A 27,744-nucleotide genomic window follows, 5' to 3' on the forward strand; every position below is an offset into this window, starting at 1 on the left:
GTTATGTTTTACACATGGTGGTACACGCATATCACAGCAACATCATCCAAGATTTTGTGTGTGTGTATTTAAGGTCAATGACTCAATATGTTCGATCAGGTTGTGGCATGGCCGATGGTAAAGAAGAACCAACTATCATGTTCGAGGACGAAGCATATTCTGCCCAAGATCTTCATCACCCACGGATTACAGAAAATTGGAGAGGTCCAAAAGACCTTCAGTAATGTTCAAATCAGGGGGAGTGATGTGTGTTGTACTCTTTTTCCTTTACCATGATTTTGTCCCAATTAAGTTTTCCTGGTAAAGTGTTAATGAGGCAACATTAAAGAACATTACAAACTCTAAATGGTTATGGCATTCAAGGGAGAGTGTTATGAACCAGATTGTGGATAGCTCATAACCAAGAGATTATGATTTGTAACCTTTTCATTTATCTATGAATGTGTAATCTTCTATATAAGTAACCTCTATGAATAAAGATAGATTTTTCCAGCTTTTACCACAGATTTCATTTTATGGGTTCCATTAGTATGTTCTTTTCGAAATTGAAACCGTATTGTTTGTTTTGTAGCGTTAGTTATGAAGAGAATAAAACTTGATTCACATAGCATTAAAGTAGATATTTAATTTAACTTTAATTATACATAAAGTACAAAAATCCTTGAATGCTTAACATATAGAACTCAAATCTCGTGACCCCGACATTTATGGAAAATATGTTCGACTTTGGAGAAATTTGAAAATAACCAACCAACAAAATTGGAAAATGAATTCAAAACATAAAAATACATACGGATTGGATCCGATTGGTAATGGCTGTAGTTTTAAAATTTTTGCTGTAGAAAAAAATCTATAGATTGTTTGATGTGGCTTTAGATTTTATTGCTGTAGAATTTTATGGAAAACACTAAACAATCACTTTGAATATTTGGCTCTGCAGAGCACTTGTACAACTGTAAGTTATTTCAAGAGCCGTGGTTTCAAAAAAAAAAATTAAAGTTTGATTGCTCTGAATTTGATGCTGTATAAATAAATAGTGCTGTGGACAGCACCTACAGTAACTACCAATCACCCCCTTACCTTTTTTTTTTTGGGAATAAGTATATTCTGATCATCTAAATAAATATTTCCTGTGAAAGAAATCTAGTCTCACGGTGATACAATGAAATCTAAAACATCCTCCTCGTTACATCCAAATTGATTAATATCCATTAATGTTACATCGAATCAAATAAATGACAATTTTTTCGAATAACCATTTTTAAGCTTTTGTCACAAAAATAGCTTTCAGAAAAAGAAAATGACCAAAATAGCTCTTTTTTATTTTGAAATTTTGAATATTTATTTTTATTTTTTAAAAATTTGAAACTCTATCCCCAGAACCCCACCCCTTAACTCTGAACTCTAATTCTAGATTAATTAACCTTAGGTAAAAATATATTTTTATCTTTTAATAAAATTTATTTTGGTCATTTTTTTATTGATATTTATTTTTGTGATAAAAACTTAAAAATAGCTATTGTATGGAATATTTTCTATTAAAAATAAATTAGATTTATTACCAAAATAAAATAAATACATTTCCACTAACAAAAACCGTCAAAGGGCAATAAAGTCAAATCAAACCAATCGGGTATATTCGCACCCATACCAAATTCCGCCACGTGTCATACTTTTGCTCTGCCTCGCTCGCCCTCTCTGTTTCTCTCTAGAAACGTAGAATCTCTCGCAAGTAAATAAACAGTCAAAAATATTAAATATATCCATCCATCACACCGCTCCTATAAAACACAAACCCAACCTCTGCTCGATCCCCATAAACACAACCGCTCTCACGAGTTTTTTTAATTATTATTACATAACTCCTCTGAATTTTCATTTAATTTTCTGTTAAAACGATGGTGAAGAACGTTCTGGTCACAGGCGGCGCTGGCTACATCGGTAGCCACACGGTGCTTCAACTTCTCAACGGAGGCTACTCCGTCGTAGTCGTCGACAATCACGACAATTCATCCGCTGTTTCTCTCCAACGCGTCAAAAAACTCGCCGGCGATAACGGAAACCGCCTCTCCTTCCACCAGGTTCCGTTCTTTTTTTTTCCTCTCTCTCGGCGAATTATGCTTTGTTGTTGGGATTTAGGAAACGTGTTCGTGAAAGGATTTTGTCTTATAAAAGTTCGTAATCAAAATATCTATGATACTGTTAAAACTGAAATTACTGTATGTATCTATGAACCGTTGATAGATTTCATTAAACGACGGACGATTAGATTATCGTGAGGAACAGGTCACCGAGTGTGGATTCCAGGGTTCTGGTTAATCTTTGTACACCATGTGGCTAGTTTGTGTGTGTATTCTTTAATTTAAAAAGAATACAGAATAAAAGCATCAACGCCATGTGAAAGAGTGTATTATAATATTATTATCATCCTCCTAAAGTGTTGTAATATTTATACATGTTGATCTGTCTTGTTGAATTGGGATGTTCTTCAAGAAGGCGAATGAGAACTTTTATCATTGCTTTATTTAATTCGCGTCTGCCATTTCTGATTTTTTTATTTTTTGTTGCCTGCAGGTGGATCTCAGAGACAGGCCTGCGCTTGAGAAGATTTTCTCTGAAACTAAGTATGATTGAAAGCTTAAACCTTTTTTTAATCTTCTAACTCTTCGAGATTACACTGTCCATATAATTGGTTTTGATGTAACATGAAATTATTATTAACAGGTTTGATGCAGTGATACACTTTGCTGGACTTAAAGCAGTAGGTGAGAGTGTGGAGAAGCCTTTGCTCTATTATAATAATAACCTTTTTGGCACTGTTATCCTTTTGGAGGTTATGTCTCAGTTCGGCTGCAAAAATGTAATTCATTCTTTCCTCTCCACCAATTGTCACCACATGGATAGAATCATTTGTTCTATCTATATTATTTTCTTCTTTTGTCTTGGTTTGGGATTCTAATGGTTAGCTTTTTACTACTCTGTTTTCCAGCTTGTGTTTTCGTCATCAGCTACTGTCTATGGCTGGCCTAAAGAAGTTCCTTGCACCGAGGAGTCCCCCATTTCTGCAACCAACCCATATGGCCGTACCAAGGTATAGTATGAGTTCATATCAAAACTCAACTGGTGATAGTGTCAGGAAACGAATCCGACTGAGATTTTTCTGGTTGTTGTTATGTTAGCTTTTCATCGAAGAGATTTGCCGGGATGTACATCGTTCTGACCCTGAGTGGAAGATCATATTGCTTAGATACTTTAACCCTGTTGGTGCACATCCTAGTGGGTACATTGGTGAAGATCCTCTTGGGGTTCCAAACAACCTCATGCCTTATGTCCAACAAGTTGCAGTTGGCCGTAGACCTCACCTCACCGTCTTTGGAACCGACTACAATACAAAGGACGGTACAGGGGTATGTATGTCTTATTGATGAAAAGAATCTTTGAATGGTTATTACATTACAATCTTCGTGATTTATCTTAACATAATATCTTTATTGTTTTTGTTTCAGGTGAGAGATTACATTCATGTGATTGATTTAGCAGATGGACATATAGCCGCTCTGCGCAAGCTGGATGATCTCAAAATCAGTAAGTTTTATCTTTAAGTTCTTGTCTGTTTCTCCTCTTCATCATGATTTGCGATGGAATCTAATCTTAAATGTTGGAAAATGGTCAGGTTGTGAGGTATACAATCTTGGAACGGGTAATGGAACATCAGTTCTAGAAATGGTTGCTGCCTTTGAGAAGGCATCCGGAAAGGTACACAAACATTGATCTGGTTTGATTAGTAGAACAATGACTTGTAGACTATCATCATTGGTTTTAACTTGACTGTTTCTGATTAGAAAATCCCTTTGGTGTTGGCTGGACGACGTCCTGGAGACGCTGAGATTGTTTACGCCTCAACCGAGAAAGCAGAACGCGAGCTAAACTGGAAGTAAGTTAAAACTTTATTTTGTCAATAGTTAAGACTAGAGGAGAAATGGCAATCTAGTTAGTAATTAGCTTTTATGAATGTCAAACATTACAATAAAGGCTTCAATCCCTCTCAGTTACATATATATATATTGAAATGGGTTTAAGATTACTAGTACACACCTAACATTTCAAATCTAATGATCTATTGTTTGGTATTGGGTGTGAATGCAGGGCTAAGTATGGGATCGAAGACATGTGTAGGGATCTATGGAACTGGGCCAGCAATAATCCTTACGGCTACGCCTCCTCCAATGGCTCCTCTTAATTCTGTTTTCCTTTTCTTTTCTCTTTGCATTAGTTTTTCATTTTTATAAACACATGAGAAAATGCTGATCAGAATCCACAGTTTACAAGGGATTACTACTACTAATCATCGTAGCCGTTCTTGATATTTAAATCGTCATTTCTACTTTTAATATATAGTTTTACTCGTTTTGTTCTATTTCTTAAAATTGATTAATGTAATCCTTCAGATGTTTTCTGTTTACTATGCAATTTCATTCCCTGTAAGTCAGTCTCCTTATGATGCAGCGTGGATCCTATTCCTTTTACGTAATAGTTTTATTTCCTTTTCCTATTTGCATTGTTTTAGATAAACTAGTGTTTCCTTAATACTTTAGGGATAAGGATTAAGACTTTAGGATATAAGATTAGATTCTAATCCTTTAGGACTTAGGACTTTTCTAAGTATTATATATAGTGATCTCTTGGCTTTGTAAGAGACACAATACTTTCAATTTATAAAAAAACAGAAGCTTTGCTTTAAACCCTTGTTTCGGCTAGATCATTGGTGATCTCAACGCAAACAAGTTCGTAGGTTCTTTTGGGCATTCTCAGACTAAACAATTGCACCTACACTCTATCGTTTACTCTATCAGTTGGTATCAGAGCCACTGTTTAGATTTTTCAATCTAAACTGCGATCATGGCACCACGAAAACTTACGGACGAACAACTGGAAGAAATACGCCTCATGCTTGAGACGTTTACCACCGGTTTGCAGGCCGCTTTACAAACCTCTGTAACAACCGCTCTACAAGCCGTATTACAAGAACAACAAGCTCATCGTGAAGATCAGAGAGTCAACCGTCAAAATCAACAGCAACAACGTGATGATCAAGCCGTCGATCTTGAGGAAGAAGAGATTGCAGAAAACGTATTTGCGGAGCACGGTCGTGACCAAAGGATACGACGCGGAGGTCAACACAATGAACGCCACAACGTTCGCGGTGATGATAATGACCAACGCCTCCAGCAACCTTATCGGTGGGAAGCAAGCTTCCGATCTGAAATTCCAGAATTCCACGGTACTTTAAACCCGGAGGATTTCATTGATTGGTTGAACATAGTCGAGGAAACTCTTGAGTTTCGTCGAGTACCTGATGACGCACGAGTTCCATTAGTGGTTACTCGCTTCAAGGGCCGAGCTATGGCTTGGTGGCAGCAACTCAAGGAAGCTCGTCGACAAGCAAACAAGGCGCGTATTAGTTCATGGGATCGCCTCACCAAACATATGCGTCGAGGTTTCCTTCCATTCAACTATGAGCGAACCCTGTACAACAAGTTACAAAATCTGAGACAGGGGGCACGTTCCGTTGACGAATACGCCACAGATTTCTTCTTCCTGACATCAAGAATGACGGACGGTGAAACTCAACAGCAATTGATTTCACGCTTCATCGGAGGACTCAGATCTCAATTGCAGGTGGCTTTGGCTCAATTCAACCCAACGACAGTTTCTGAAGCGCACCAACGAGCAATTTCAATGGAGCTCCAACTTCGCTCTTCGTGGACTTCAACATCTCGGAATCGCTTACAGCAGAACACAACAAACGACAACTCAGGACAGACACTAGTAGAGGGTTCAGCGACAAAACCAGACACGCATAAACCACCTAATAACACAGATACAATCGCCAATGGCCGTCCAGCTCGAACCAACGCTCTTCGTTGTTTCACTTGTGGAGAACGAGGCCATATCCAAACAGCCTGTCCTAACAAGGCAAAACGAGGACTTCTTATCCAAGACGCCGACGACGAAGAACCACGTTATGATGATGATGGCGAGGACGACGAGGATACCATCGACATACTGCAGGGTGATACGGGTTTGAACTTGGTCTTAAGACGCAATTGTCTTCTACCAAGGGCAACACACGAATCTTGGCTTCGCACTAATCTGTTTCGGTCAACATGCACTATCAATGGACGAGTTTGCAAACTCATCATCGATTCTGGAAGCTGCACCAACGTTATCTCATACGAGGCTACACAAAAGTTGGGTCTCCCCATCAAACCTCACCCATCACCCTACACCCTGGCGTGGCTCAACAACGGCACTGAAATTAACGTCTCTAAGCAGGTCGTGGTTTCCTTTTCCATTGGACACTACAAAGACTCGACGATGTGCGATGTAATCCCAATGGACGCTTGTCATCTGTTACTTGGGAGGCCATGGCAATATGATCGGGATGCTGTTCATCGTGGAAAAGCAAACACATATAGTTTTGAGTTTGAAAACCGTACGATCACACTCCTTCCGTCCAAAGAACAACCGGAGCCAAGCTCACGAGCGGATACGACCGCCTCACCAGCCAAGTCCCCAAGTACAAAAACATTATTGACGCTTCCAAAGTATGACTTTGAGAAACAAATCGTCAATGCTGACATCATATGGGCATTAGTCGCCACTTCTTCACCAGCCCCGGTGACTGAGGAACCCCCGGTAGCTTTTTCTCCATTGCTCACCGAATTCACTGACGTGTTCCCCGCGGAACTCCCTAGTGATCTACCCCCGTTACGAGACATCCAACATCATATCGACTTGGTCCCCAACGCAGTCCTTCCTAATAGACCTCATTATCGCATGAGTCCACAAGAACATGACGAGCTGCGACGACAGGTGGAGGAACTACTTCACAAAGGCCATATTCGGGAAAGCCTGAGTCCAGCAGCTGTGCCCGCCCTTTTAATCCCAAAAAAGGATGGTTCATGGCGTATGTGTGTGGATAGTCGTGCGATTAATAAAATCACAGTGCGCTACAGATTTCCCATACCGCGTTTAGACGACCTTCTTGACCAAATCGGCACAGCAACAATGTTTACTAAGCTCGATTTAAAAAGCGGGTACCATCAAATACGCATACGACCTGGTGATGAATGGAAGACGGCATTTAAAACTCGCGAAGGTCTTTTTGAGTGGACAGTAATGCCTTTTGGACTCTCCAACGCACCGAGTACTTTCATGAGAGTAATGAATCAAGCCTTACGGCCATTTATTGGAAAATATGTCGTCGTCTACTTTGACGACATCTTGATCTTTAGCCATGATTTATCTAGCCATCTAGAACACTTGCGAACAGTGTTGGAGGTTCTGCGGCGGGAAAAGCTATATGCAGCTCGCCATAAGTGTGTTTTCGGGGTTGATCATGTCCTATTTTTAGGGTACATCGTCTCTAGTAAAGGTTTACAAGTGGATCCGGGAAAGGTGGACGCAATAAAGTCGTGGCCTACGCCACGTTCCATTAGCGACGTCCGCAGCTTTCATGGACTTGCCTCCTTTTACCGGCGGTTTGTACATCACTTCAGCAACATCGCTGCTCCATTGACCGACTGTATGAAAGGCACGTCTTTCAACTGGACGCCAGAAGCAGATAGAGCTTTTGAAGATCTCAAACGGTGTTTGGTTTCAGCCAAAATTTTAGCCTTACCAGACTTCACTCAGGTCTTTGAACTCCACTGCGATGCTTGTAAGCTTGGTATTGGTGCGGTTCTCAGCCAACTAGGACGCCCCATCGCGTTTTTCAGTGAGAAGATTGCAGGTTCTCGTGCTCGGTACAGTACTTACGATGTGGAGTTTTATGCTATTGTTCAAGCTATTAAGCACTGGCGGCATTATCTCTTTCATCAGGAGTTCATCTTATACACAGATCATGATGCTTTAAAGCATTTGGGCAGTCAAGATAAAATCTCTTCGCGTCATGCTTCGTGGATAGCCTTTCTGCAGCAATTCACTTTTGTTATAAAGCACCAATCCGGGAAAACAAACAAAGTCGCAGATGCCTTGAGTCGTCGACATTCTTTGGTTGCTACTTTACAGGTCTCTGTCCCGGGCTTCGAGGTTTTGCCTGACCTCTACGCGGCTGACCCATATTTTGGATCGATTTGGTCGTCATTGCAGGCTGGCCTTCGTTCTGAATTCTTACTTCAAGATGGTTATCTATTTTTTGGCCCTCGACTTTGTGTGCCAGAGAGCAGCCTCCGGCTTCTAATCATCAAGGAGGTCCACGAGGAAGGTCACGTCGGTCGTGATAGGACGCTTCAGCTCGTCATGGACGCCTATTTTTGGCCGTCTTTACGTCGTGATGTGTCACGTTTCGTATCTCGCTGCATCACTTGTCACAAGTCCAAAGGTCATTCATCCAACAACGGGTTATATCTTCCTCTACCTATACCTACTCAACCGTGGACTGATGTTAGCATGGACTTCGTGTTGGGTCTTCCCCGCACTCAACGTGGGCATGATTCAATTTTTGTCGTGGTTGATCGTTTCTCCAAGATGGCTCACTTTATTCCCTGTCGAAAGACCACAGATGCAGTCCAGGTTGCAGGCCTTTTTTTTCGAGAAATATATCGGTTACACGGATTGCCATTATCAATCGTCTCTGATAGAGACTCTCGGTTTCTCAGCCATTTTTGGCGTTCCCTTTGGCGTTTACTACGCACCAGTCTTGATATGAGCTCAGCCTACCATCCTCAGACTGATGGACAGACAGAGGTCACTAACCGAACCCTTGGTGATATGCTTCGTTGTTTGGTGGTGGACAATATTCGCAGTTGGGATTCGGTGTTGTGTCAAGTAGAGTTCGCTCATAACCATGCGGTTAACAAAAGTACGAAGTTCAGTCCTTTCAGGGTTGTCTACGGTGTCATTCCGCGAGGTCCCATCGACCTTGGTATCGCCCCTGATTTGACGCGTGATCATGGTCAAGCGATAGATTTCGTTGCAAATGTGTCTGCCATCCACGGACAGGTCCATGATAATCTTCAAGTTTCTTCTGCAAAATATAAAGCTAGTGCAGATCGTCACCGTCGTGATCTTCAGTTTAAAGTTGGCGACTCCGTGTGGGCGGTCTTGACTCGTGAACGTTTTCCACCAGGAGAATATAACAAACTTAAGTCTCGCAAGATTGGTCCTTTACAAGTCCTTGAGAAGATTAACGCAAATGCCTATCGTCTTATGCTGCCTTCGGATGCTCGCTATTCTGATGTTTTCAATGTAAAACATCTCATTCCCTTTGTTACGCATGATGAGGCTGAAGATCCGAGGACGGATCTTTCTCTACCCCGGGTGACCTGATGCAGCGTGGATCCTATTCCTTTTACGTAATAGTTTTATTTCCTTTTCCTATTTGCATTGTTTTAGATAAACTAGTGTTTCCTTAATACTTTAGGGATAAGGATTAAGACTTTAGGATATAAGATTAGATTCTAATCCTTTAGGACTTAGGACTTTTCTAAGTATTATATATAGTGATCTCTTGGCTTTGTAAGAGACACAATACTTTCAATTTATAAAAAAACAGAAGCTTTGCTTTAAACCCTTGTTTCGGCTAGATCATTGGTGATCTCAACGCAAACAAGTTCGTAGGTTCTTTTGGGCATTCTCAGACTAAACAATTGCACCTACACTCTATCGTTTACTCTATCACCTTACCATTGTGACTTGTAATGCAATGTCCTAAAGTTACAAATATTTTGTAATTATATTTGCAATTTTCTAACTTGAGGATTCAGAAAAGAACCCAAGCTGGGTTTTTACTAGAGTTTTGCATTTGTGTTCTGTAAAGAAACACTTGTACAGTTTTGTTTAATTGCTACAAAAGTCTGGTATCAACAACGGACGGCTACGATCGAACCATCAACAGTAGAAATCGCGATCCTGCAGTTACATTTCGCCGCGATTTGATGCGTGAACAGACCCAGAACTCTAACCCGACCCGCCATCTCCAGCTTCGACTCTATTTCCACTGTTGACCCGGCCCGATTCTCCTCCCCCACCACCAACCCGGATCCAGGCCTCTGAAAATCCGCGGCGGAGATTCGAGAAGCAGAGGAAGACGCGAGCGGAAACGAATCCACGGAGAAACTAGCGTCCATCCTCTTCGTCTGACCCGGTTCGATCTCACCAGCGGGTATGAAAATGAAACCGATCCGGTTCCCGTAGTAGAAGAGCTCGATTCTGTTGTTGTAGTGAGAGAACGCCGCGCGGTTTGGGTTTCTGACGGAGGAGAGCTGGGAGTAGCTGAAGCTGACGGAGCTGTTGGCGACGGAGAACGACGGGACTTTGACGTTTGTGACGGAGATCTCGGGATCTCTCGGTCTGAAGACGGTTAGGTAAACTGTAACCGCGGCTATGATAGCAAAGACGATGAAGACGGCGGCGACCGCGCATGAAGCGAGGTTTGTTCCACCGCCAGACGAAGAAGAAGAAGGCTTCGCCATCTCAGAGTAGATGGTTGGTAGCGATGTTTTAACTGTTCCCCGGTTAGTAGGATAAGAGTTCGCCTTTAAAAAAAGAAGAAAAGCAAAAGGATACTTGTTTGGGCATAGGGATAACGTTACATTCACGTAAATTTTTTAATATTTAAAAAGAAAAGTGACGTGGCAAAGTCGGGTCGATTTAACCCGGAATGTAAACCCGTTTCGGAGTCGGACCGGATAAAACATAACGAAGGCGATTTGTTGCAGTGCTGTAGAAATGGCCTCTGTAAACACAGTCTTCTCTCTCGGCTTTCGTTCCCCAGAAAACCACAAGAAATCGATCTGGAACCGCGCGGCTTCATCGAAAACTCGATGGAGAGCTCCAATCTTAAGTCGTTCGTTTACGATTCTCTGCGAATTGAAACCTGGGCCATCTCCGAGCAATCCCGGAGGCGATGATTTCGTGACTAGGGTTTTGAAGGAGAACCCTAGCCAGGTGGAGCCTCGTTACCGAGTTAATGGAAAGCTGTACAATCCCAAGGAGAGGGAGGAGTTGAGCAAAGGCGGCGAGGCGACGAGGGGTGCGTTTGAGTTCATCAAAAGGAAGACTGAGAATGAGAAAGAGAAAGAGAGAGGCGAAGTTGTGAACGAGTCTGTTTATTTGAGTGATATTCTGAGAGAGTACAAGGGGAAGCTCTATGTCCCCGAGCAAGTTTTTGGGCAAGAGTTATCAGAGGAAGAGGAGTTTGAGAAGAGTGTGAAGGAGTTGCCTAAGATGAGTTTGGAAGATTTTAGAAAAGCTATGGAGAATGATAAGGTTAAGCTGCTTACTTCCAAGGAAGAAGCTTCTGGTGTTAGTTACAGCGGCGGATATAGAGATTTCATCGTTGATCTTAAAGAGATTCCTGGTGTCAAGAGCTTACAGAGAACCAAATGGTGAGTTTTTATTTCATTTTCTGCTGGATCTAGAGTATTGCTTTTGTTTCGTATTGATATGCTTCTTGATAGGTCCATGAGGCTTGGAGTTGGAGAAGCTCAAGCTCTTCTGAAAGAGTACAGTGGTCCTCAGTACGAAGTAGAAAGTAACATGATGACGGTGATCACTCTATAATCTTATGTCTTTTCAGAATCTGTTCACTAACTTGGAGTTAAGATTGTTTATGTATATAGAGGTTGAGTAACATATGTATTGTTATTGACTTGGTTTTGTTTTCCTGGTATTGAATGTTTATTTGCAGTCTTGGGTTGGAAAGGTGACGGACTTCCCAAACCCAGTTGCCTCTTCTATTTCGAGTAGAGTGATGGTTGAGCTGGGAATGGTGTCGGCAGTCATTGCGGCAGCTGCAGCCGTCGTTGGAGGGTTCTTAGCCTCGGCTGTGTTTGCAGTCACTAGTTTCGCCTTTGTCACTACGGTTTATGTCGTTTGGCCTATAGTAAAGCCATTCCTCAAACTGTTTATAGGCGTCTTCGTCGGTGCTATTGAAAGATCATGGGAGTACATTGCCGATGTACTCGCCGATGGGGGGATCTTCTCAAGGATTTCTGATTTCTACACATTTGGTGGTATGTCGTCAAGCGTTGAGATGCTCAAACCAATCCTGCTTGTTGTCATGACTATGGTTCTTCTTGTTCGTTTCACACTGTCACGGAGACCGAAGAACTTTAGAAAATGGGTATAATATTTGTAATCTCATAATTCATGCATTAAGATGTTTTCAGTTATATTACTTTTGCTCTCAATGACTTCTAACTTCTTTTTTTTTTGCAGGATTTATGGCAAGGCATTGCCTTTTCTCAGTCTAAAGCAGAAGCTCGTGTTGACGTAAGTTTCTGAGCAATGCACTTTTCTTCTATTGTAATACAATTTTTGGTAGAGTTTTTGATGACAACGAGTTATTATTTTTCAGGGTTCAACCGACGTTAAATTCGGTGATGTTGCAGGGATTGATGAAGCAGTTGACGAACTTCAAGAGGTAATTCTTGACCAAATTACTAGTTCAATCCTTTTTAATTCAAAACATTAATAGGGTTTTTGATGTTATCGTATGCACTTGTATTATATCTTCTAGCTTCATGAACATTCATCAAAGAAACTGATGTCATCATAATGTTTAATTTCCGTTCCTTTTGTTATACTTGCGTCAGTTCTGTATTTGTTAGCATTAAGTTAGATTTTCCTTTCATATTTGGGTTTAGAGTGCTTAGCTCTGTAGTACTGACTACTATACACCATCAAGCACAAAGTTTCATGGATTTTTTTTTTTTTTTTTTTGGTCAATACAAAATTTCATGGATTATTTTCTGTAATAGCTTGTTAGCTCGAGAGAAACCAGGAACTAAAGATTACTAACTTCTTATTGTCATTATGGTTGTTACATTTTCCTGATAGCTTGTGAAGTACTTGAAGAATCCTGACCTGTTTGATAAAATGGGAATAAAACCTCCTCATGGAGTTCTTCTGGAGGGTCCCCCGGGTTGTGGAAAGGTATGTTAATATCAATCTAAAAGATTTATTGTTGTACGTAGTGGGTAGTATTTTTGTATCTACATGCATGATACGTTTTTGTACTAGAAGTATTTTACGAAAAAATTATAATCCAACCTGCAGCTGTAACTGTTTGAGATCACCTTGTGCTGAGGTTGATGGTTGAGATTTTTGCAGAGTATGTTGGCAAATTCATAATTTATAGCTAATGCTAGAATGATCTATCATCAGTCATCACTACTGCTTAAACCTAAGACTTGTCTGAATAAATTTTGAATGTTAAGATGCTTCGATCAAGTTATTACTGATTCCCTTTTATTCGAGATCTTATAAGTTAGAACATATCAGATCTTTCATGCAATTGCCAATCATCAGTAGAACTCTTATCGTAGTTGAGTTAGCTATTTCGACAAGAATCTTTTGACAATCCAATCTCGAGCCATGTATAGCTTAACCTAACTTGATGTCTTTCGTAGACACTTGTTGCAAAAGCTATTGCGGGGGAAGCTGGTGTGCCGTTTTACCAAATGGCAGGATCTGAATTCGTTGAAGTTCTTGTTGGGGTTGGTTCAGCTCGTATCAGAGATCTGTTCAAAAGAGCTAAGGTGACTGGACAGATGTATATTTATAAACATTTCTATGCAGAAGTCTTCAACTGTATTTGAAAACATCCGTGTCCTCTGCAGGTAAATAAGCCGTCCGTTATTTTCATCGATGAAATCGATGCCTTGGCAACTCGGTATACACATTTTTCCCCTTTTATCTAAAATTTGATATAGTCACTGCCTTTCCATATGTAATTTTTAACTTGAGAGAGTTTAACTGATATATTTTTTAACATTTTGGTATTTGCTAGACGTCAAGGGATTTTCAAGGAAAACTCAGACCAGTCGTACAATGCAGCCACTCAAGAAAGAGAAACCACATTGAATCAACTACTCATCGAGCTTGATGGTTTTGACACCGGCAAAGGTGTTATTTTCCTGGGTGCCACCAATCGCAGAGATTTGTTAGATCCTGCTCTTTTACGTCCAGGTCGATTTGATCGAAAGGTTTGTTGATTTTTATGCCGAGGCCTTACTGGTTAAAACTGATATCAATTACTCCGAATCAGTGATTTACCAAACCATAATGATAAGCCTTTTGATTTTATGTTATCAGATAAGAATCCGTCCCCCTAATGCGAAAGGGAGATTGGATATTCTGAAGATTCACGCCAGCAAAGTCAAGATGTCGGATTCTGTTGACTTGTCATCGTATGCAAGTAACTTACCAGGTATAATATTTTGTTTTGCTCATGGTTTGCCTTTTACCACAGAGAACGTGTTTTCTTGGTTTGTATGAAACTTTGATCCGAGTAATCAAATACAGGATGGTCCGGAGCAAAACTGGCACAGTTGGTTCAAGAAGCTGCTCTTGTCGCAGTCAGGAAAACGCACAGCTCGATTCTCCAATCAGACATGGACGACGCTGTTGACCGACTCACTGTTGGTCCGACACGTATCGGTTTAGAATTAGGACATGAAGGTCAGTGTCGTAGAGCCACAACGGAAGTTGGAGTTGCAATCACGTCACATCTTCTATTGCGGTACGAGGATGCAAAGATTGAGCGGTGCGATCGAATCTCAATCATCCCTCGTGGTCAGACACCGTCTCAAGTTGTCTTTCATCGGCTTGACGATGAATCCTACATGTTTGGTCGTCGCCCACAACTGCTTCATCGTCTTCAGGTATTTATAATTGTCTTCGTTAAACTATTCTTTTTCCCTGTTAATTTTTTTTTTTATGTTGTAGGTGTTACTAGGAGCAAGAGCTGCAGAAGAAGTGATCTACGGATCAGATACTTCAAAGGCATCAGTAGATTATCTCTCAGATGCTTCATGGCTAGCTCGTAAAATCTTAACCATGTGAGCTCATCTTTGCACATTTTCACATTCCCTTAGTCTCCTCTAAGCTAAAAAACTTACTATTTCGGGTATCAGATGGAACTTGGAGAACCCAATGGTGATACACGGCGAACCACCACCATGGAGAAAGAGAGCTCAGTTCGTGGGACCACGCTTAGACTTCGAAGGATCTCTCTATGATGACTATGACCTCGTCGAACCGCCCATCAACTTCAACATGGATGATGAAGTTGCAGAGAGAAGCGAAGAACTCATCAGCCAAATGTATAACAAAACAGTTGCGCTCCTCAAGCAGAACCAAACCGCTCTTCTCAAAACCGTGAAGGTTCTACTGAACCAAAAGGAGATAAGTGGAGAAGCAATAGATTTCATACTTGACCATTACCCTCCTGAGACACGGTTAGATTCTCTCTTACAAGAGCAGAATCCTGGAAGTCTTCCGTTTGTCCCTGAGCATCTCCGGCGTGAATCCGACGAGTTTGTTCTCGTTAACCACTCTACCGATGTCAATGCGTCGGTATGATTCCGGTTATGTCAAACCAGCCATTCTTTGAGACCGGTTTGTAACTTTTTTGATTCTCAGTCTCTGAAGTTTCGGACTGTTGGGAACTTAATTACATTTTTAGGAATTAAAAAAAAATAAAAAATTCCGAGGAAATCGGGTTTATCCACGGACAAATGTTAGGTTCCTCTTTCAGACCACACACCAATGCATGTTCTCTCTCATTCTTCTTCCTCGTGCCCTCTTCTCCGTTTCTCCAGATACGACGAGTCATACAACCAACAATCTCTACATCTGTGTTTGTACACACGACACGGGTACAGAGCAAATTGCTCTGCTAAGAGATGGCTAGGCGCGGAAGTTGTTCGACGATTTGTCTGAATGAGAAATTTCAAAGGCAAAACAATGGTTTCAGGTTTCGGATTGTCAGATTCTCTCAAAAGGCTGATACCAATTCTATAAGAGGCAGCTTCTTTGAGCGTTCTATCTCTCTGGTTCTATTACTCTGGTGTTTCCTCTTCCTTGTGTATTGCAAGCTTGGCTACAGCCACAATCATGGAGGTAAATGTTTATCCCTTTAATTTTGAGTGTTCTTTGTCGTCCTTAATACCAAATGTGTTGCCGGAGAGATGCTATAATCATGTTCAGGTGTTAGTTAAGGAAAGTTTAATCATTGAATTTGAGCAATAATGGTAGGGCAATAGGGAAAGTGGAACACAAACAGATTTTTAAAAAATCTTGTAAACTTAGGTTATATTCCAGAGATTGCTATAATTGATTGTGACTGATCCCTTTTCATTCCAATCTCTCTGAAGAAAACTATTTATTTCACAGATAACTACACCGATGGATCACTCTCCAAGGTCCTGAATTCCACAAGGTCTAGAGATTCTTCTGTCTCCCCTCAGACAACCGGCAAGGAAAACAACTACTGTCTCCTGAGAGAAGGCCAATTACAAGATGTGTATGAGCATGTTCTTAGTAACAACGCTTTGCTTATCTGCAAAGTTGTGCAGCTACAAGATGGAAGAGGAAAGCACAAGCCCCTTGATCGCGTTGAAAACAAAAGTCTTACCCTAAATGGCTCGGGCGTGCCGTCACAGCTCTCCAATGCGACCCATTACAGGTTAGAACCAGATGGAACTGGTTATAACTACGCTTCTGCTATGAAGGGAGCAAAAGTAGTGGACCAAAACAAGGAAGCCAAAGGAGCTAGCAATGTCCTTGGCAAAGATCATGATAAGTATCTAAGAAACCCTTGTTCTGTCTCAAATAAATATGTCGTGATCGAACTCGCGGAGGAGACGCTGGTTGACACGGTGAGAGTTGCAAACTTTGAGCACTACTCTTCCAATCTCAAAGAGTTTAGCTTGTCGGGGAGTCTAAGTTACCCAACGGATACGTGGACTCATGCCGGGAGGTTTGTAGCTGCAAATGCTAAGCAGGTTCAGACATTCCGTCTCCAGGAACCTAAATGGCTGAGATATCTTAAACTGAGCTTGATTAGCCACTATGGGTCTGAGTTTTACTGTACGTTGAGTGTTGTGGAGGTCTTTGGCATCGATGCTCTTGAGCAAATGGTTGAAGATCTGTTTGTTGGGTCAGAGACTCTTCCCAGTAAGCCAGCTCTGCTGGAACTGAATCATGAAGAGAAAACCGCTGATGAAAGGCAAGACGGGGAAGTGAAAAGCAACGCCACAGATCAGATTGGGAAAGAAACTGACGGTCAGAAGAAGAAAGATGTTGTTGTGAAGACTATTAACATCGTGGGAGACAAGAAATATGAAGTTAGGGAGAAGCACAACGTATTGAAGCTGTTGATGCAGAAAGTGAAACTGATTGAGATGAATTTATCGGTTGTTGAGGACTCTGTGAAGACGATGAATGACAAGGAAAGAGAGGTTAGCTTGGAGATGAAGAGAACCATTATGCTTGTAGAGAGAAGCAAAGCTGAAATCAAAGAGATCACAGAGTGGAAAGAGAAGATGGTAAACTCTGTTCCCTTCCTCTTTTGTAGGCCTCAAGGTTCTTAAGTCTTTGTCAGTTAATGAATTTGAATATTCTTTTGAGCAGGATAAGGAGCTTAGAGACCTAGAGCTATGGAAAACTCTTGTAGTTTCACGTGTAGAATCGTTGGCTAGAGGAAACAATGCATTGAGGTCAGTGGCTCCCTTTTATGTTCCTAAATAAGCTTATCGCATGGCTGGAGATGGTTTTTTCTAAGTTCTTGTTACTTGGAATCAGGTTGGATGTAGAGAAGATTGAGAGAGAGCAAGCAAACCTAGAGAGCAAAGAGCTTGGAGTTCTGTTGATAAGTCTCTTTCTCGTGTTCTTAGCAACGGTTCGGTTGCTCTCAAGGCGACTCTGGGCGTTTCTGGGGATGTCTTTTACGGATAAAATGGGATCGCTATGGCCAGATAGCGGTTGGGTCATGATACTGCTTAGTAGCAGCATCATGATTTTTATTACTTTGCTTTCTTAGTTAGTTTAGGTGTCAGGCTTAGTTTTTTTTTTTTTAACATTGCCTTGCTACTCAAGTATTGTAGCCCTTAGGATTAGGAATTATTAAGGAGGATTCATTGATAATAAATTAGAAAATCATCGCCCCAAAAATCAGTTATCAGATTGGATGTAGCCCTTTTGTTTTATGACTTAGTGTTTAAACCTTGATGGCTACGGTGGTACTGCGTTTGAATCAGATCACCTTCAATTTCATTGCTGAATCTCCACAACTTTTCTGAGGTGAACGGCGAGATCACATAGGGAGGGACGTTTAACAATATGTCTTAAAACATGTTCCAGGTTATAAAAAGGGATCAAAACAACACTTGCAAAAACAAATAAATTAACAAACAACAAATGATTCAAACTTAAATTAGTTTTACAAAACACTATAACAACAACACCATCACCTAATCAGTCTACATAAAACTAATTAACTTATATTCAAAAGAAGAATAAATAATGTCAAATCAAAATAGTATAAATTACAAACTATATTATAACACGAACTTACTCACAAATTAAAGTTTCAAATGACTGATTTTATACTGCCAGAAAAATAACCAAGACCATCCTATCACAACAAGAGGACTAGCCATAATCCATATTCCTCGCTACAACATAAGGGAATTATCAACTAAAAATTGAATTTTTTTTTTTTTTTTGGTAAATTGAATTCTGTTATGTATGACACAAATTAACAAATTATATAGTGTAAGTTAATTTAGATGTAACAAGAGACATCAAAGGATTTATGTATGCTTTAATATATACTATATATATGTACTCCCTCTATTTTTCTTTAAATGACGTTCTGGAAATTATCACATAAATTAAGGCATTCAATATAATTCATTTTATATCCTTCATTAATGGATTATTATGTCTCGTAAAACACATGGAATAGAGTAAATTTAAGGGTAAATATAGTCCTTTGTCATTTTATTTTGCATTGCTTTCCGTAAACGTCAAATATACCGAAACAAAACCATTGTTCCAAAACGTCATTTATAAGAAAACGGAGGAGTATTAATTTTTGAATGGCATTTAAGGATTTATGTTTCTCTTATGCCTTCTTTGTTGCACTTTTTCAAAAGGAAATAAACGGACAACGGGTTGTCCCATATGTATCGGATCGAGTATTAAATCGAACATGAAAATTTTATTAATGCACCCGTAAGAAGGTATGCTTATATTTTCTATTACAACTGATCCTTTTGGTTACATAATTAATAAACTCAGTGTAGAATGAGCTTAAACCATCATATATTTGGTGCTAAAAGAGTCTTTATTTTATATAAGAAATTGAGTATTTAGATAGAATAACTATGAAATATACGATAAATTTTCTAATTTATTTTTATATAAATTGTATATACAAATACCTTATGCATGTATTCATTAACTATAGAGTTGTTATTTTTTTTATTATGTATGGCTCTTTTTAATTGATTGTAAACAAAAAAAATTGGAAAAATTATATTTTATAAGTTTGATTATAGATAAATCTGCAGCAGCCAAAAGTTAAACATACTTCTAACATTGAGGATGAATCATCATTATAAATTGTGTTGATTTTTAGGTGTTTTCTTGTTAATGAAATTCGAGACCTAATAAATACTACTAACCGTTCTTTTAACTTTAAATAAGACCTATACAATGGCGTTTTTGTAGTAGCCAACAGATCCAGGACGATGGGACTCGGAGATTTGCACCTACGAAATCTGACGAACTGTAAAGACTACTCAAATATCCTACGGCTAGGAGAATCTCACAGTATAAGTCAAATAAGTCAACGTCATTTGGGGCAAACGTGAGGAACAAAGATCCCACTTATTCCGGAAGTTTTTGTATTCTAGTTTAATTAGTAGTTTATTAAATATAATAATAATAGCAGCAACGACCAATAACATTTCAATGTATATGTTTATTTATCCGGCTGCTATAATCAATTTACAATAAGTGGTCCCTCCCATTCTATTTTACAATACATTTTTATAAAATGCTGTTAATTCATCTTGGATTAAAAAAACTTACTTTATCTTTGAATATGTTTTCATAATTTCTTATTTTTGATATTATGTTGCATCACCACTAAATTTTTTTAATAACTATATATAGTATTGGGTAATATAACAAAAAGTTATATGTACTCCAAAATGGTTAGATCAATGATATACAAAAGATTACATGCACCATGTTTTTCTTAACACTTTGTTTTACTGAAAGTTATTTGAACATAATAGATCATACAAGAAATTAGATAGAATCATAACAAGCTATTTTATTTACAATGTGCTTAAATGAGTGAAAAGTTTATTTTTTTGATCTAGTTTATTTTTTTGATCTATATTGAAACTTTGAATCCTGAGAACATAAATCTCTGTATCTAAATCTTTTATATATATTCTCTAAAAACCTATAAAGTTTTCTAGTTCAGGTTCAGGAGATCGCGCATATTCTTTGCTAGAAATGTAAACGCATATATTTAAATTTTTTTCGGACTTTAGTATTTATGCGTTGTAACTTGTAAGATATATTTTTTGTGAACGCGAAAAACAAGAAATCAGAGATGATGTTACTTTTATCTCTAATAAGTTGTTCTTACTTATATGAATTCGTTATTATTCTACGAATTTCTTCTACAAACCTAGTAGTAAGATTGAAATTTACTTTCTTTTTAGGGTTACAACTTTGTTCTACTTTTCATTTTTGAAAAATAAATGTTAAAAATATTTTTTCTATGTAAAAACTAATTGTGTTCTATGAAAAGATTAATTAATATAATATGTTATATAATAAATTTATGTAATATGTTTTATTATTTAATTTAATATATGATATACATCTGATCATACTTGTACCAATTTGAGATCAAATCAAATGTGTAGATATATATTAGGCCACGAAACATTCAAATAGTTGGTCTCCACATGGCTGAGCAAACTCTATTTTTGTCCAGCCAATCATATGCTAGTTCCTCTATTCCTTTCAATTTTATTTTAATTTATATTTACATATATGTGCTAATTATGTTTTAATATCTCCATTCACAATTATTTTCCATGTACAGTTAGCGTGTGCAGAAAAACAATGTGGTTAACGTATAAATTATTGCATATTTCGGAGCATTTCATTTGACTATAAATCTAGCTACCGGTAGAGTGTTGTTGTTCACACGTATAAAATCTTACTAAATTATTATTTGCATCTTATTCCAGTTTTTATACGCATCTTAGGATCCTCTTTAATTAATAACGAAACATTTGATTAAAAAACCACATTTCACGGTAAGATTACTTGTTCAACTATAATTCCAATGTCAATATCGGATTAAAGGAAATTTTATGATGCGAAATGTGACCCTTGAGTCCTTGACTCTTAAGATGGGGCTAAGGGACACTTTGATTGAATAACATGTTAAACCACACACACACACGAGCATATACATAATACAAAGTACAGTCCATTATGTAAAATTACAGGTGTCAAGCAATAAAGCTACTTATACAAAATTCTATTTCCAACCATTGTGGTGCAATAATGACTAGTGTGAAGACAATCATACACACAAATCCTTAGTTTGATTGGCAATATTTCTCCTTTTTGTACAATTTTATGATATATAGAAATTTAAATTTGATTTGGGATTATATTTAAAGGCCAAATTAATTATGATTTTTTTGTGCAACATAAAAATTTCGTTAAAATGTTTAAAGGGGCCCAATAACTGGGGTTACATGAGAGGATATTTAGGTTTTGCGAGCTGGTCAGCAGACCTATTTTCAGTACGTGGAGTGAAATCAAAACGACAAGAAGAGAAAGGGGAAACATGGGAGAAAGAGAGAGATTCGATATCAGAGAGAACATCGAAGAGTTTCATCTTATATTTTCTTTGAGAGATTGCTTGAACAAGCGCTTGTGATTCTGGTCAAAGACAGATGTGGGTGATGTTGATAGATGCTGCGTATAGTAGGGCTCCTCTAATAGCTAGGGCTTCAGCCATGATCTGTGAGGAAACATGCTCTAGCGAAATCGATTTGTGATAAAGCTCGGTTCCAGAGTGATCAGAGAAAATCCAGGCTAGGCCCCTGAACAAAACTTCTAAGACGCATCAGTGTTGCAATAACCGACGTGTGCAGAGGTCGCCAGAGATCGAGGCAAACGGGTTAAAGGTGGTGTCTTTAGGGCAGCGAGAGGTCGATTGGGTTGGAATGTTTCCATTCCTTCATAGCACAAATAGCTTGAGGAGGATTTCTTGAGGGGTAGACGATCGGTTCTCAAACATGAGCTTATTTCTTGAAATCCCGAGGTTCAAGAACATCCAAGGGAACAAGTTACCGAAGACGCCCACTGGGAAGGTTTGTGCTATGAAGGAATGGAAAAATCCCACCGTAGGAAGCAAACAAGTTACCCAAGACGCCCACTGGGAACAAGTAATAATCAATCGCACCGTGGGAAGGTCGTTGTAGTATAGTGGTAAGTATTCCCGCCTGTCACGCGGGTGACCCGAGATCGATCCCCGGCAACGGTGCCAAATTTGATATGCTCAAATTAACCTTCAAGCTACTCTCTCAAATAAGAGGTTAGATGTAGTACTTGAGGATTGTATCCACAGAGACTCGATATCTCACACAATAGACTTTAGCTTCAGACTATGCTAGGTCAAATAATATATAAAGCAATAAATAATAAAGAAGTAAATTAGGAGTTTGTTTGTGATGGAAAGATGGTTGCTAGACTTAGGGGTTCAATCAGGTTATTATGACTCTATCTATAGATGCTAGGATTGATCCTAGAACTCGATATCTAATGCAAAAGACATCCAGCTCTCGATGCGAGTCTAATCTATTGACTAAGTCTTTGTTCCAGCTCTCGCATGCAAATAAGGAATGAGCATCGATCGATGCTATTGAGCTAGCGCCAATCGATGCTTCCTCAGACAAGTATTAACGCTCAGATCGATAATGTTCAACTAAATTCCTAGACCAACTCTCGTATGCGCCTAGGTATCTAATCCAGCAGGATTTGAGTTCCATTAATTGATTGCACTTTCATGCCTCTCAATTGTCCTATGATTATAGGTTCAAGTAATTACTCATACTCTCGTGCTATTCCAACTACTCTAGATCCTAGTATTACAAGCCACCCTGGTGTAAGATCTATAGTTAACCTAACAATCCTATAATTCAGAAGTTCATTCAAAACCCTAGAAAATCCTTAAACCTAGCAGTGGATCTACTCAGACATGATAGCTGTCACCGAAATCATAGATAAATAGATGCAATAGAATAAATAATAAAACCAAAACCAAAACCAATGGAGTTCCAAGAGGACTCTGAAGGAGTTCCTCTCTACTCTCCAACCGTAAAACTAAGAACAATGAATAGAATAAAGAGTAGCCGTCAACAATGGTTTAGAAAATACATAAATAGGGTTTTAGGTCGTCCATGGGTATTCTGGTAATTTGTGGTTACTTCTGGGCTTAAGTCAGTCTTGAAATATATTCGGCCCGCATTATGGCATCAACGTTGATCGACACCAAGGCTGTGTTGTCGATCGACGTTCCTTCATCTCCTCGACAGCTTTCTATTGCGAGGCAGACTGACCACTCTTCAGTAAAACGAGCATAACTTCTGATCTAACTGTTGGGTTGACCTCAAACCGGTGGCATTGGAAATCTAACTCAAAGATATATCTTGTGTCAAAATATGGGCTCAATCCCACCGGGAAGATCTCCATCCATAGCTAAATATCTGACGTGTCTGTGCAGTTTTGCACATAAAAAAGATCCATAATCACCAAAGTTCTCCAGAACGTACCTGAACCTGAAAACACTCTAAAACATACTACAAACACATATAATAGTCTCTAAAAATCTATATACCATGGTTAAAAACAGGTAAAATCCATGGTATATCAAGGAAGCGTCTTCCAAAGATAAGAAACTCCGAGGGATGGTTTGAAGGAGGTCTCTGATGTAATGGTTAGCTCATAAGACCAAGGTCCTAACTTCCAAGTTTCCTTCGCGAATTTGCAGTGGAACAGAATGTGATCTATCGAGTCTAGTTCTCCACATCGTACGCATGATGTGTTTGTCAGGAGGCCTCTCCTTTTCAAATTTTCACCAGATAGTACGACATTCTGAGCTACCCTTCAGAGAAAGAACTTCAATTTTGGCAGAAGAGGTGGGTTCCAGATTAGCTTCTTTAAATTCCAGTCGACATCCACATTAGTAGAGAGGCTGCTTCCAGCTTGTTCTAGTGAGAAGTAACCAGACTTAACTGAGTACGCTCTCGTCTTCATTAGTGGTCAGACATAAGATTCTTGGGCTCCCAAAATACTTGGCCGGATCACCAAAATGTGTGATGCAAGCTCCGGGAGAAGAGTGTTTATGCGCTGTAAGTTCCACTTTCAGGTTTCTCTTGTGAGAATGTCAGAAATCATTAGATCCTTGTTGATGATGAAGAGTGGTCCGTGTGGTTTCAGGTTAGTTTCCTTGTCGATCCAAGAGTCATTCCAAAGATTTGTAGTCTTTCCATCTCCGATAACTTTCTGTAACTAAATTTCATTAAGCTTTTTAATACCCAAACTTTTTTACTACCCAATTTAATACCACAACTAATTATTTTGTTCATTTTAATACACAAATTTTTAAACTGTACCTCTTTTAATATTCAAACTTTGTTTATTTTAATTGTAAATAATGATAAGCTTCATATGATACTTAAAAATCTCCAAATTATAAGAAAACAAATTTAAAATTTAAAATTTTATTTTAAGATTTAGGAAAGAAGATAAATAGATTAGGGAGAAAATTTAAAATTTAATTTTGCAGTAAAATAAATAAATTTGTTTTCTGTTTCAGAAAACAAACTAAATTCATTATTTAAAATTAAAACTTTTATACAAAATTTAAGATTAAACACATTTAGTTACTTTTATTTCTCAAATAGAAAATAAATTAGAATTTTCTGATTTTTTTTGTAAAATTTTGAGATTTTTTTTTTTTTTGAAATTTAGTATTATTTTTAATTAAAATAAACAAATTTTGGATATTAAAATGGGTATAGTAGTAAAATTTTGTATATTAAAATGATTAAAATAATTAGTTGGGGTACTAAACTGGGTAACAAAAAAATTTAGGTATTAAAAAGCTTAACAAAATTTACTTGAGATATTTTTATAAAAATATTTTTTAGGTTAAATATCCTTGTACATATATTTGTTTTAATAAATGTTGCACCTAGAATGGTAACAACGGATTAAGCGGAGGATAAGCGGATTGAGTACTGCGGTACGGTTTAACTGTGGTTTGTATAAGAAAACACACACTGCAGAACAATTGCGGTTTGCCTAACATAAGCGGTTCAAAACAAAATATGAATGGTGATATGTATAATGAATAGTGTATATACAGGACAAATATGATATATTTATATTTTACAAACTAAAAAATAAGTGATACTAATATAATTTATAAATATATATTATTTTAAAATAATTTATATATCTGAAATATGCTATTAATGATATTTTATAGCCAATATCTTATTATTATTTTTTGAAAATTATAATTACTTAGTTGTTTTTAAACAAAAATAATTTAAGTTTGCTATTTAAAAATAAAAATATAGTTAAATCAATATCAAAATTTTACTATTGAATCTTTCTTATGTAATTTTTAAAATAATATATCATTCTCCGAATTTGTGCAGTTTATTCTCGTCACTATTATTTTTAATTTTTTAATTTTGCTAAAGAATATATGTTTATAACCAAAAGAATTAAATTCAACTTATAAACATGACTAGTATAAAGTTATTTGTTAAAATAGGTGAAGGTAATAATTTATCTCTTATTAATTATAAATTAAAAATTTAAAGTTCGTAGTGGAATTTGGAAATTAATATGTAAGTTTTTTTGATAAAAGTATGTAAGCAGTTAAATTAATTTATAAAAATAAATATAATTTTAAATTTTATATGAATATGAAATTTAATATCATTTTACTGAGATTTTATAGTATGAAATTTAATATCATTTTACTGAGATTTTATTGTCGGTATTTTATTTTATTGTTAAAACTTATAATGCAGTAGTATCATTTTAAAAGTTGATAAATATTATAATTAGTATTTAATAATTTTTGTAATACATTAATCATTAAAATGTGTGTAAATAATAAGAACTATGTATTTTAGTATTTATATATTCTGTAAATCATACTAAACTTTTATCTGGAAATAAGATGGTATAATAAATCAGGGAACACAAAAAATGATTTTTGTGTATTTTTACTTGAAAACAATTTATTTATTAAACAACTAATAATGCAAAGTTAATTAAAAATACAATTTCACTTCTGAGAGAAATTTTATTGAATATGCATATGTTGTGAATATAATATCAAATTCAGTGTTCAATTATTGGGACTATTACCGCCAATATCATAATTTTTTGTTTAGGCTTTAACCAAAAATAAATAAATTCTATCGAATAGTAAAAGAAACACACCATTTTAGCTTTTTGTTTTCTTAGGTGCATAATTCCTCTAAACAGTTCTACTTATGTACCGCACCCATCTATTTTTTTTTTTTAGAGAAAATGTTTTTTACACACTATAAAGTAGGTTGAATGGTGACCACTCTCTACTCCCGCATGGCGGAATAGGTGGACCGCATTAAACATTCAATACCCATACTACAAATGGTAACAATGGATTAAGCAGTGCGGATCAAGCGGATAATATGATGCGATACGGTTCAAGTGTAGTTTTAGAGAAAGCAGAACGTGTGCTGTTTAACTTAAAAAAAGGTGCGGGACAAAGTTTGAATGGTTATGGTATGCGGTACGGAACAAATATTTGAAAGGTAAAACTGCTTTTACAAAAAACTAAGTAAATTATATTTGAAACTTTAAATCTGATTTTATCTTATAAATTTAAATTATGTTAATATGTAAAAATGAAATATGTATGTATATATAACACATACAATATTAATAATTTTGTAACATTTTTAAAAAAATATTAAATATAAAATACTAAATAATAAATATTAGGAATTAAGGTTATTAATACTCATGTAAAGATAATTTATGCATATTATATAAAGAAAATATTGATCGTTAAATATGTGTCTTTGCATTTTTAGTAATAAAAATAATAAAACACGGTTTTGTACAATAATATACCTCCAACAACAAAAAAAACCTCCAACCACACCATTTTACTATCTTTTCATAAACATGTGTTTATGAAAACTAATAGAAAAAATATATGCTGAATGGTTACATATATAAAGAAAATATTGATTGTACGTCCCTCTTTCTTTTTTAGTTTAATTTTTTTTTATGAAAACTATTAGACAAAATATATGCTGAATGGTTACATAATTTCTTTCCGCAATGTGTGGTTCTCATCCCACTCCAAAACATTCACAAACCTATGCTTTCACTACAACAAAACAACAAGGATACTGAGGGAAAAAATCGTCGGAATTTCGTCGGAATAACGTTATTCCGACGACATATCGACGAAACAAGTCCTCGGAAATAATTCCTCGGAATTTTTTCTTTCCTCGGAAATCCCTCGGAATTTTCCGACGGAATTCCGAGGAAACAAATTTCCGAGGAAATTCCGAGAATCACTAGTTTGTCGGAAATCTCTTCGGAATATACCGAGGGAGAACTTCGTCGAGATATTTCCTCGGAAGTTCATCAGTCGATGCGTTTTTGGACATATATCCATCGATCGATCCGTTTATAAAAAAACGTTCGTAATATACCGAGGGACATCTTCCTCGGAATATTCCAAGGAACATGTCCCTCGGAATATTCCGAGGAACATGTCCCTCGGAATATTCCGAGGAAGATGTCCCTCGGTATATT

The 27,744-nt window shown here is 37.5% G+C and overlaps 4 protein-coding genes across 4 annotated transcripts; 3 read left to right on the plus strand and 1 right to left on the minus strand.

The window, feature by feature from the left end:
* The first annotated feature begins 1,748 nt into the window (after positions 1–1,748).
* Positions 1,749–4,410, plus strand: LOC106306971 (UDP-glucose 4-epimerase 2). The gene is made up of 9 exons (XM_013743787.1): positions 1,749–2,081; positions 2,575–2,624; positions 2,725–2,860; positions 2,990–3,091; positions 3,180–3,407; positions 3,507–3,585; positions 3,674–3,756; positions 3,843–3,934; positions 4,147–4,410. The coding sequence occupies exons 1-9, from the start codon at positions 1,899–1,901 to the stop codon at positions 4,238–4,240; spliced, it is 1,047 nt and encodes a 348-aa protein (XP_013599241.1). The 5' UTR covers positions 1,749–1,898; the 3' UTR covers positions 4,241–4,410.
* Positions 4,411–4,475: 65 nt separating this feature from the next.
* On the minus strand, positions 4,476–10,584 carry LOC106306978. The gene is made up of 2 exons (XM_013743792.1): positions 9,686–10,584; positions 4,476–4,494 (listed from the first exon to the last, which is right to left on the minus strand). The coding sequence occupies exon 1, from the start codon at positions 10,476–10,478 to the stop codon at positions 9,867–9,869; it is 612 nt and encodes a 203-aa protein (XP_013599246.1). The 5' UTR covers positions 10,479–10,584; the 3' UTR covers positions 4,476–4,494; positions 9,686–9,866.
* A 130-nt stretch (positions 10,585–10,714) lies between these two features.
* Positions 10,715–15,518, plus strand: LOC106306953 (ATP-dependent zinc metalloprotease FtsH). The gene is made up of 13 exons (XM_013743764.1): positions 10,715–11,393; positions 11,466–11,553; positions 11,696–12,130; positions 12,226–12,279; positions 12,365–12,430; positions 12,847–12,942; positions 13,419–13,547; positions 13,629–13,681; positions 13,799–13,994; positions 14,104–14,218; positions 14,314–14,672; positions 14,737–14,849; positions 14,925–15,518. Exons 1-13 carry the CDS (start codon positions 10,735–10,737, stop codon positions 15,370–15,372), a joined length of 2,811 nt encoding a protein of 936 aa, XP_013599218.1. The 5' UTR covers positions 10,715–10,734; the 3' UTR covers positions 15,373–15,518.
* Positions 15,519–15,607: 89 nt separating this feature from the next.
* Positions 15,608–17,937, plus strand: LOC106306965 (uncharacterized protein slp1). The gene is made up of 4 exons (XM_013743773.1): positions 15,608–15,912; positions 16,186–17,339; positions 17,425–17,510; positions 17,596–17,937. The coding sequence occupies exons 1-4, from the start codon at positions 15,696–15,698 to the stop codon at positions 17,831–17,833; spliced, it is 1,695 nt and encodes a 564-aa protein (XP_013599227.1). The 5' UTR covers positions 15,608–15,695; the 3' UTR covers positions 17,834–17,937.
* The last annotated feature ends 9,807 nt before the right edge of the window (positions 17,938–27,744 follow it).

This window comes from Brassica oleracea, chromosome C1 (assembly GCF_000695525.1).
Source record: "Brassica oleracea var. oleracea cultivar TO1000 chromosome C1, BOL, whole genome shotgun sequence".
NCBI lineage: Eukaryota > Viridiplantae > Streptophyta > Magnoliopsida > Brassicales > Brassicaceae > Brassica > Brassica oleracea.

Bases quoted from the DNA above. Each gene is read 5' to 3' on its own strand.
- LOC106306953 (XM_013743764.1), top strand. From the start codon at position 10,735: ATGGCCTCTGTAAACACAGTCTTCTCTCTCGGCTTTCGTTCCCCAGAA. The intron at 11,394-11,465 runs GTGAGTTTTTAT...GCTTCTTGATAG, and splicing joins AGCTTACAGAGAACCAAATG to GTCCATGAGGCTTGGAGTTG. The intron at 13,682-13,798 runs GTATACACATTT...GGTATTTGCTAG, and splicing joins ATCGATGCCTTGGCAACTCG to ACGTCAAGGGATTTTCAAGG.
- LOC106306978 (XM_013743792.1), bottom strand. From the start codon at position 10,478: ATGGCGAAGCCTTCTTCTTCTTCGTCTGGCGGTGGAACAAACCTCGCT.
- LOC106306965 (XM_013743773.1), top strand. From the start codon at position 15,696: ATGGCTAGGCGCGGAAGTTGTTCGACGATTTGTCTGAATGAGAAATTT. The intron at 17,340-17,424 runs GTAAACTCTGTT...TCTTTTGAGCAG, and splicing joins CAGAGTGGAAAGAGAAGATG to GATAAGGAGCTTAGAGACCT. The intron at 17,511-17,595 runs GTCAGTGGCTCC...ACTTGGAATCAG, and splicing joins AGAGGAAACAATGCATTGAG to GTTGGATGTAGAGAAGATTG.
- LOC106306971 (XM_013743787.1), top strand. From the start codon at position 1,899: ATGGTGAAGAACGTTCTGGTCACAGGCGGCGCTGGCTACATCGGTAGC. The intron at 3,408-3,506 runs GTATGTATGTCT...TTTTTGTTTCAG, and splicing joins ATACAAAGGACGGTACAGGG to GTGAGAGATTACATTCATGT. The intron at 3,586-3,673 runs GTAAGTTTTATC...GAAAATGGTCAG, and splicing joins GCTGGATGATCTCAAAATCA to GTTGTGAGGTATACAATCTT.